Source organism: Odocoileus virginianus, chromosome 29, assembly GCF_023699985.2.
Source record: "Odocoileus virginianus isolate 20LAN1187 ecotype Illinois chromosome 29, Ovbor_1.2, whole genome shotgun sequence".
NCBI classification, from domain to species: Eukaryota; Metazoa; Chordata; class Mammalia; order Artiodactyla; family Cervidae; genus Odocoileus; species Odocoileus virginianus.
Window position 1 is genome coordinate 7,089,337 of NC_069702.1, and position 11,038 is coordinate 7,100,374.

The window sequence follows — 11,038 nt, forward strand, 5'->3', positions numbered from 1 at the left end:
AAAGCATGAAATACCAATTTCAGAACAAAGACAAACATCAAGAATAATCATAACATATTGATCTCTGCACTTCCAAATCTCATCTCCCCTCTACCCACTGTTGCAACAAATGAAACAGGGGAGAAAAAGGTGAAAGGATTTTCACCGCAGCAAATTTCCTATATCATCAAGTCTTAGAACAAAGTCTTCTGTGTAGTTGGAAATTTTGTTTGCTGAATGTCAAACCCCTCAACTTGCTTACTAGAAGGAATCTGATTCTGTAATGCTCATGAATTTATATTGTATTCTGTTCAAAATACATTCAATAAACTTGAACAAACATACACAGGGAGCCACTACAGCAAGCCCTGGCCTGTGCCCCCGAATTGCCAAGCAGTCTGTTCCCAAATTATGTCCATGTTAATCCCACTCATTCAGGTTTAAGTGTGTACCCTAGCTGGTGCTTATGCATTGTATGTAGATGAGGGGAAGGTTGAGCAGGCAGGTCACTTCCAAACTTTCAAAGAATGATGAACACAGAAAAAGGAAGAACCAGAAAAGTTGGGGGAAACAAGTCTCCACAGAAATCAGAATGAGGCTTAACCAAGGTCCCTGAGCTTCAAGGACCATGCCATCTGTGAGATGATGTAATGCTCTGTATGGACATGTATATGTGATTGTTTCCTGAAAAGGTTTATGGCTTTCCTTAGTTTTCCAAAGGAGTCCACAATCCAGAGAAGATCCAGAACCACTCTTTTAGAAAGCCGAGGAAATACATAAGAAGCTTTTCTGAGAGTATGTAGACTTTTTAAATTCTCCTCTGGTGTTTCAATGAGGGTTGCAGGCTTTTTTTTTTTTTTTTTTTTTTGCAGAGACGGGGAAGGAGGGGGCGGGCAGATCACCACTGCAGACTAAACAAGTCACTGTCAGAGAATTTGAAACTGCGCAAAGCAGCAGTGAATGATGGAAAGAATACTAGACCTGGAGGATCCTGCTGGAGCTCCATCACTACCTGCGTTAGCGCCCCTCACTTAGCTTTACTTAGACTCCTGAGATGTAACACACTCACCAGTAATAGGTGTTCCCTAGAACAGTGGCCTTGACTGGGGATGGAGGCACAGTCGCTTTAACAGCCACTCTCACACTAAGCATGCTTCAGAAACATGTGGAAGGCCTGTCAGACAAACAAGTTGGTGGGACTCATCAACTGATTCAATAGGTCTGGAGTGGCCTCTGAGAATTTTATTTCCAGTTAAGTACCCAGCTGATCCCGAGACTGCTGGTCCAAAGACCACACTTTTAGAAGCATTGCGCTTCTTAACCTGAAGCTACTTAACCTTTTCAGGCTTTGTTCCATCTTTGAGAAAATAAAATAATCGCATCAAACTAGATGATCTCTAAAGTCCACTTTAAAAATAATAGAAATAATGGAAAAGCAAAAGACTCACAGTAGTATGTAATAAATAAAACTGGAATACAGAAAAACTCAGGCAGAAATGACATGCAATTTTTGTAATCTATTCAAATAAGTCCATCTTTTGTGCTTCTACTGTATGAGTTCATAACTAATTTGTTGGCTTTCCTGCCTCTGTCAATGAATTTCTAAGTTAATCAGGGGTAGGGAACTGCTAATTATGGAATATAGCTATCTCTCAAATGTTTGTTGAATGAACAGTACTTTATTTTTCCCATAAAAACTTTGCAAAAGTTTAAGTTGAGCTCAGTGAGGGCAAAGACTGCACTTTTAGGTAATAATTACAAAGGACTGCAAATCTTCTGAGAATCCTCCATGGACTAGGTACTCAAAACGTTAAGTAACTAAACTGAGACATGTATCAGGTAATAATGTGACCTTGCTGTCGACTTGAGAATTTCCAACTACACAATGAAAGATTAAATATTATATTCAAAGTTCCAAAATGTATTTAAAATATAGAATTTAAAAAGTAAACTGTCATGACAAAAATTGTTCATGTAATTAAACACACAAACAAATCTTTTAAAAAGTATGCTGTATCAAAGGGTTCTAAGATGGAATACAACATAGATACTTTATAGTCTACTGATCTTAAATTCTTACAAAGAAATGTATTATGGTTCAGGGCTAATTTTCTCAGGCTTATGTTTTCTGAACAGAATTAGACCATGCCCTGTCTTTAGCCAACCTATGAACTTAATTAATGGTGACTGCTGCTGCTAAGTCACTTCAGTCGTGACCAACTCTGTGCGACCCCACAGATGTCAACCCATCAGGCTCCCCCATCCCTGGGATTCTCCAGGCAAGAACATTGGAGTGGGTTGCCATTTCCTTCTCCAATGCAGGAAAGTGAAAAGTGAAAGTGAAGTCACTCAGTCGTGTCCAACTCTTCGCGACCCCATGGACCACAGCCCACCAGGCTCCTCTGAATTTTCCAGGCAAGAGTACTGGAGTGGGGTGCCATTGCCTTCTCCGTAATGGTGACTAACACCACCCAAATTTGAATTTCCCATACAACTTTTGTTTATGTATTTATTTGGCCAGCCTCTACTTCCATTCCAAGGAGTATGAACTTGCTTTACAGCACAACAGAATTAATGCAGAATCCTATACATACCGTCAACGGGCCATGGATAATATTTAAGGTATGAAGAGAAAATATATAAGCAAGTTATTCAATAAATGTATCAACTCTGGCAACTCTTTTATTTTTAAAATAAAAAAAAGCCACATGGATTAGCAGCTTTAGCTTTAATGCCTATATCCAACTGAAACAGTGAGATGCCCACTTATAAAGTCCCTTATTTTCCTTTGCATATCAAGTCTTTCATCATGAAACAAACTCCTATTTCAGCAAAGAAAACAGCAAGCTATTTTAAAACTATTAACTTAGTTATACTTTATTAAGCATCAGCTGCAGCCCACATGATTTTTAAATCACCAAATACAAAATAGCCTTGAGCAGGCAAAGAGCTCATGACCTCGCAAAAGTTACTTTCTGGGTAATGGAACCTGGAGGTTATTCACATTAAAAAAAAAAAATACAGATAATTCCATTAAGTAAAGTGTGGGGATTAAAATATAACTTCTGGGAAAAAAAAAAACCAGAAACATATCTGATTACAAGTCAAATACTCATGCATTCTTCAGGAATAGGGACATTAGAACAAATTGTGTTCATGTAAACTCCCATTGGTTCAAAAGCTAAATGGAAATCCTGAACCCATTTTAAAGTTACCATGAACACAGGAATACTGATTATCATAAAAAGATGGGGAATCACAGCAATGTAATCTATATTTATTACTACATGGTTATTTAAAAACAGCCAATACATTTCACAAAAGTAAGAATCTACCAGAAAAAGTTTATCCAAATATACTGCAGAAATATGAAAGCTATGTGGCAAAGAACCAACTAAATGGGCTTTCAGAAACTGAGATTACAGTATCCTACAACAATGAACAGGCAAAAATTAGAACACAATGGTAAAAAAAAAAACTACTATCTCTTATATTCTAATAGTTTGCTAGTCTTTAAATACAGACATTTGCCACAAAGTCTTATGGAAGCAACAACGAACTCCTAGAAAGACTGAAAAACACAGAAAGAACAAAGGCATTCTAATTTTAAAAAGGATGACCTGGGAAAGATTATAAACACTGAAAGGTAACTAATGAGGTCAACAGTGATATTAAAATACAACAAAAGGAACTAGAACTTGGTTAAATGGGAACTTTTTTATGGGATGTTGTATTTTTGCTTTGACATAATCAAAACCCTATTTATTTCAAAAGAAGTGGGTAAGTAGAAGCTTTTCCTTTTGACAATGATGTATTCTCCCCATGAAAAAAGAGGCAGATTACAGAAAGTCCACCAGGCTCCTCTGTCCATGGGCTTCTCCAGGCAAGAATCCTGGAGTGGGTTGCCATGCCCTCTTGCGGGGATCTTTCCAATCCAGGGGTTGAACCTGGGTCTCCAGCATTGCAGACAGGCTCTTTACCTTCTGAGCCACCAGAGAAGCCCATAGAAAACTCTGTAACATCATATTTAAAGTTATATCAGATGGCTTGGGCATATATTCTTCTGCCTAAGTAGAAAGATCAGCTTTTGTTGTATTTCTGTGCTTAGTTCTCCTGATTACACTCTGCTACTGCACTTTACTGGCCGAGCAGCAGGTACTGTGCTGCTCTGCCTCAGTACGCAATGCAGCTCTCCACCTCATATGCTCCCACCCAAGTCTCTGGTTGCTCCCCACAGAGATATCCCTTATTCATCCTACTGGACTTTCATCTTCTCAAAAGCAAAGAACAGTATCTCCCCGGACATATCTCCAGGGTAAAGTACTACTGCACATACAATGAATATACATTTCTTGACCTTCCTTTATTATTCTAATCCTCAACAAAGAGCTGTAACAGTGATTTGGTGGGGGGTGGGGGGTGGGGGTGGAATCAAGCCTCAAATAGCCAAAGCTAATTTAGTATCCACAATGGTTAAATAAAATGGAAAGGTAAGTAAAAAAATACCTGGTGTAAGAATGTATCAAGTACAAGTAAAGAACTGAACACAGATAGGAAACATACAAAGGATTCATTATATAAGCACAGATAATAAGAGATCCCATCCTACCTTATTTTCAGTAGGTAGTTTCACAACTACCAATGTCCCTATAACTCATCTAGTTTAAGAATCACAATTTAAGGAAAGTTTCACTAAATGAAAACTTGGACTTGGCCTTGTTTCTTGTATAATGTGAATAAAGTCTCCAAAGAATGTATTTTTCTCAGAGGTCCCCAGATTATCACATTTATCATAATAGCCTGGATATTAAAGATCAGCAAAAAATATCTTCAGTTAAGTCAAGGTAGTTTATGTACATTCCCAGGAATTGCAGGGAGAACATCTATAAGACCCCAAGTCTAGAGCTGGAAAAAAAAAACACACACACACACACACACACACACACACTCAGCTAAAGAGCAGGCCAACTCTCACAGACTTTACAGGCTATAATACAGTTTTAAAGGCATGGTGTTGGTTTGTTTACAGAAAACTGATATACCATATATAAACTAAGTAATAACAGCTCCTAGTATATTTACTCTCCATTGAAAATATTCCAGTATTAATGAATAAATATACTGTAGCCTGTTTATCTGCCTGAAAATTCAAGTTGAAGGTAACTTAGAATTTATACTTTTGAGTATGACTTAGCATATTAGCAAGAGTAGCAAATAGCATTTTAAACAAAAGTAGTATTATATTTAGCCTTAAAGAAACTAATAAAAGTACATTCATTTTAAACTCAGAAATGAACATAACAATTTATATTTGTTTTTAAAAAGTTTTTAATCTGAAGTTTTTTGATTAAAAAAACTTAAAGGGGGTATTTTAAATAAGGAAATGCCAATGTGAAAATTTTACATACAACTGAAATAAAACCAACGTACAAAACTATTTCTTTTCCATTTACTAAATTCAATTACACGTTCCATTGTTGGTATAGGTTAGGCCAGGTACAAGAATTAAGACTTCAGTTCTACAGTTTACTACATTTTAGACTTAAATCAATTTGAGACTTAAGGAAATTTTAAAAGTTAAAGTTAATGTTTTTAAATAATGTATTTGTTAACTAAAATGCATTAGTATAAAAATATTGTATATGATGAAAAAAGATTAGCAATGAAAATAATCTCCCCAGGTATTTAAGTGTCTAAGTATTTTCTATAATTTTAACTTTGCAAAATAGTGAGGAACTACCCAACCGTTTAAGATACCAACTGCAGTTTGTAGCTGCTGCTGTATTTCTAAGAACCTCAACTTCAAATACCTCAACCTTTTATGGAAAGACAGAAACCCTGAACAAATTTTGTATAATAAGTACCCTTAGGGTACTCAAAGAAAAACAACACTGCTTTTAAGGCCAGGTGGGACGTCATAGGGTACCACCACTGCCTGGGACCAATGCCCATTGCTACCCCTGCCCCCCAAATAAAGCAAGACCCTTGTATTCTAAAAATAAAGGAGGGGGGATTAGGAAGCAGGGAGCAAAAGACATGGCCACAGTAGATGAAAGAAAGCACAAGAGCTGGCTACAAAGGCCTTACAGGATCTAGTTCTAGACATTCCTCTTACAGATAGGGAGACTATGACCCAAAGAGATGAAAGCCCATAAACTGTGTCATCCAATGTCAAAAAACTCATGAGAGGAAGATGATTCAGGTTTCAGATCTCCTTTTCTTCTAGGTCAGTTCACTTTCCACTATCTTTTTCTTCACCATTCTCTTCAACTTCATCCTCATATCTCGGGCGCAGGAACCATAGGAATTGCCAATATCTCAACAATTTACCAAAAAATAAAAATTAAAAAAAATTATCCTTACGCATCAACATCCTTTTTCTTAAAGTGAATTTACCTTGAATCCTAAGGGCATAGATAGGAGCAGAGAAGCTGAATGGGAGGGCTGACATAGACTCTCATCATGTGGGAGTCTCATGGGCACCTCTGCAGAGCCCAGTTTGAAAATTTCCCTTTCATTATAACCTCTATCTACCGCAGCATTTTTCTACCCACTGAAGCCATCTTAATAACCTAATCTCTCGACATCTGCCCCCCAAAGCCCCATGGATCCTCACTGACATCTTTGTCTTCTTTTTCCTCCACAGATACACATCTCGCTCACATATCCTCTTGCTTCCTCCTGGTACAACCTCTTCACATAATTATGTCCTTTCTTGTCTAAAAACATGTCAGTTGACACCTTCAAAATAATTACCAGTTTTTCTCTTCTAGCACACCATCTCATAGGCATTTAGGTATTTAATGTGAACACCATTACTTGAAAATGTCACTAATATAGCTTAACTGTGCCAGAGAAGAGAGGAGAGTAGAAATAGATGGATTACACTGCAACATTAACAAGATAATAAATTACAAATTACATGAGATATGTACTTATTTCTAACTGGAGATCCTGGCAGGACTACCTTGGTAAATAGGAGGACTTATTTAAAACAAGTGCTAATGGCTGATTACTGAAGTTACTGCCAACCCTACAGGTTAGAAAGGTATTTTCAAATGTAATATTAATCTGTTTATAGAGTCCTTACTTGTAAAATCATTTCATGTTGATAAAGTAACTACGGATAACAGAGCTCCATTCACTGGACCCCCCCAGAGTCAAGTCTATGGTCATTCACACTTGGGCTCTGTAATAAAGAATCCTCTTTTGTGAGGACTGAGTGTCCTACTTGTCCTGCAAACAATTCTCATCACCTGTACCCAGTTCGCATTCAAATTTCATCTGCAGGAAGAGAGATAGCATTCTGTAACCATAAAGGACTTGAAGGCAATTCGATCAAGACTTGACTCTCAGATGTTTGACTCAGTTTCTTTTCTATAAGGAACTGATTATTTGGGAAAAGATAAGTGTATTTCATAGCACTAACAAAATTTAGAGAAATACCATAAACTTTTTTTATAAAGGTGAAAAACTAAGGGTTTTCTTAGAAGCATATATCAAGACAAATACAGCATGTTTCATGAAACAGTGTGCCAAAAAATTCTATAAAACATTTATGAAATGTACGATTAGATGTTAAACAATCATATGATTTTATACCTAACTGCAAATGATTCTGAGAAAACATAAAATATGTTCAGTTTAAATGATTCTGAAAAGAAATAAAAGGTGTTCAGTTTGACTGATGTTTAAAGTCAGGTGCACTTGGGTATATGATTCCTTTTTCCAAAAACAAATCAATTACGTTCAGGAAATGTAAAAAGATTATGAGTTACTTTCAAATTTAAAAATGAAACACTTTAAATAATTTAAGTGAATCCTTTAAAAATACATTGCTTTCATGCTTTCTGACATATGCTTAAACAAGTATAATTGAAAAGTACATACTAAATCCTACTCACAATACAAATACTAAACCCCTAGCCAAAATCCTGGTACGTACACACTGTGCAGCCTACCTGGTCTATTCTGGATGTTCCGGCTGCAGTGCACCAACTATCTTGGAGTGAATCTGAGCCCCAAGCTGGCAACTGCAAACTAGATCTCACCTTCAATAGCATAGAAGTTTTCATCAGAAACAAGCAGTTCTCTTCCCCATACCCACCCACAAAAAAAAAAAAAAAAAGAAAAAGAAAAGGAACAAAGAATGAAAAGAAAAAAAAAAACAATCAAAGGTTCTATCTTGTATCTTTGTTCCATCCTCTAACAGTGTTAAAGGAAAGATATTCTCATTTTAGATAATATAAGGGGACTTCATTAACTTAAAATATCAACAAAATATTAAAGGTCTGAAAACATGTCTAATCATCATAAATATTAGGCCACATTTAGAAAAAGTCACTGTCAGTGAACAAATTTGAATTCAATGTAAAACACCCTAATATTATTTTGCCTCGATCAGAGCTGCACTAACTATATTTAAATATACATACAGCTGATCATAGTCAAATTCGTGAACAATTACTAAATATTTTAGTTCAGCTATATTGGAGGAGAAACTCATTTTGGTGGCCTATTAAAGATTAATAAATTAAGGCATTCTCAAGGAGCTGCCAATTAAAAAGCTTCAATGTGAATTTAAGAAATATAGCTGGGTTTTTCTACACTTTATGAAGCTTATTTTCTATTATGTGTTTAGAGAATTTTTTTTTTAAGTCTCATTTTCTCTGTATAGGTATTTCATCCTGTGATAGTTAAATCAGACACTTAAACATTAGAGCTTTCTCATTTTAATCCATGAACTTTATCATACTTTGACTACTACCACCACCCAATTTCCTATATTGAAAGATTAACATTAGAAACAAGGCCATTTACACACCATTCTTACCTGTAAGGGTAAGAGTGTATTACTATTGTTGTCAGTTCTGAACACATTATCTTCAATCCAAGATTTTGGAGTCAGTGATGGAGTAGAGCGAGTGAATTTCGGTGGTGCTATGACATTACCAGAAAACGGTTTCTTCAATGGAGATATCTGATTCATAGTTCCTGGAATTCCCATGTTTCCAGTTCTACGATGATCTCTGCCATGCATCGCTCCCCAGGACATACTTCCAGTGCCCCAGCCACTGCTTTGATGGTTGCTCCAAGGAGATTGTTTCAGAAGAGGCTGGGGAAAATAAATCTATTTAAATTACAGGCATTTAAAGAGTTTAGAATTGAAATCCAAACTTAGGCCCGAGTTAAGAATTTATATAATCTTTTAAAAAATAAGCATTTAATAGACGAGCTCTTGTCTATGAAAACATATTCACTTAATGCTGGGTGACTTTTCGCGCTCCCGTCTACATAAATATAATGAATCAAGTAGATATTTCACGACGATTACTAAAATAGAACCATGCAATTACTTTTTCTCCCCTTCAGAGAGAGCCATATACATGACAGATATGAAGAAAAAGCTAAAGATAAAAATTGAAATTAACTTTGAAGATCCTTAAAGATATAACTTACACTATGATCTTTACGCAATCATATTCTGCTAAGCATACCACTAGAAATAGGGTTTTATTAATTAAAATACACCAATCATATGAGTGAAATATTTAGACTTTAGGTTTCTGAACAAGTTGTATCACTGTAAAAGTGGTTAATAACATTTGGCTTTATTCTATTGCATGGAATAAAAATGCCTTTGGGGGATAGAGAAAATACAAGAAATGTCTCTCTCTTTTTTTTGCACTGTTTATTCAACTTTTAAAAAATTTTATTCCAGTTTTAAAGTACTTTCTTTGAAATTTCTGTAGTTGTTATTTCACTTAACTATCCAAGAAACTATTATCTGCTATTATCCATAGGCAGATACACTAAGATAACTATATACTTTGATCGTTCTAGTAGAGATCTTAATAATACAAGTCTCCATTAATGTCATCCATTTTCAAAAATAAATTCTATTCCAAAACAGAACCAATGGCAAGACAAGTTAAGTCATCAAAGAATGAAAAATTCTCCAAGAGGCTATAACTGTAGATTTTGAAGAGTATTAATTGCTAGCAATTATATTGTCAATAAGCTTATAATAATTTTGTGCTAACATTAAGCCAAAGGGAGTATGGGTCATGGAGTTACTATATAAGTTAATAAGTTACTGTTAAGTCAAGCACTCTTAAATCTATTTTTTGGTAAACCTGGTCTATAGTACCTGTTTTAAAAAAAATTTTTAATGCTAATATAACCATAAATATATACTACCCTTTCCCCCCTCTACATACTTCAAAAGCATAGCTAAGGGTCCATGGACAAATCCCTCATTCTTGAGGGCCTTACTTTCCTCATGGACACAGTGCTCAAACTTCTCTTGCAGTGATCTAAAATTCCATTTAATAGCTGGGTGACCTTTTACACTCCATTGTGAGACCCTTCTTTTTGACAAAAAGCAGATTACAGTTAAATATGGATCTCTGTATACAGTCTTCTAATAATAGTCCATGGCCTCAAGAACACAAACTTACCTATTGATAATAGCCGGGACAAGTTTCTAGTTAAAAAAGAAAGACACTGACATCCAAAAGATAGTTCTTCAAGATCAGGTAAATCATGGAAAAGTGGCATACTATTTCAAGATTACCTAATTTCAACTCTTACAGGCCACATTCTCTTTTCTCAGGGAGAAACCAGTGGAGTGATTCAACAAAAGCTATTAACTGTTATTTTGGTTAATTTAAATAAACTGTTAACTGTTACTCGGGCTAATTTAGATAGTAGTCACCTCTTGAAAAGGTTAATCCTTAAAAACTAACTGATCAATGGAAAAAGTTACATCAGTTAAGTTAATACTTAAGGTTAAGGTCCAATTTTGCTTCTCAATCTTTAATCACTGAAGTGGCCTTAGACAGAATAAGCACTTTAATAAATGCTGACTAAATTAAAAAAAAAAAAAGAACAACAAAATACTCTTTCAATGTCAACTAACCAACCCAGCGGTCTCTCCTGAGACGTTGTCCTGACAGGATAACAACACAGACCTTGAATTTCAGAAAGGACCCGGATGAATAACCTGCGCGTTGTGATTTCATAGTTACACTACTCCCTTAAAATATACACACGCTAT

At 35.6% G+C, this 11,038-nt stretch overlaps 1 protein-coding gene across 6 annotated transcripts in view; it reads right to left on the bottom strand.

Annotated features, from left to right (window-relative positions):
* CPEB2 (cytoplasmic polyadenylation element binding protein 2) overlaps window positions 1-11,038 on the bottom strand; it is a 72,601-nt gene that overhangs the window by 58,685 nt on the left and 2,878 nt on the right. For 3 of the 6 annotated variants that reach the window (XM_070458108.1, XM_070458107.1, XM_070458111.1), the window contains exons 2-3: window positions 8,813-9,094; window positions 7,941-8,030 (exon numbers count right to left, since the gene is read on the bottom strand). In XM_070458108.1, the coding sequence (XP_070314209.1) occupies window positions 7,941-8,030; window positions 8,813-9,094 (372 nt within the window). Of the gene's footprint in view, window positions 1-7,940; window positions 8,031-8,812; window positions 9,095-10,439; window positions 10,830-11,038 lie in introns of those variants that run through there. The other 3 variants (XM_070458110.1, XM_070458109.1, XM_020891233.2) reach the window with 2 other exon arrangements.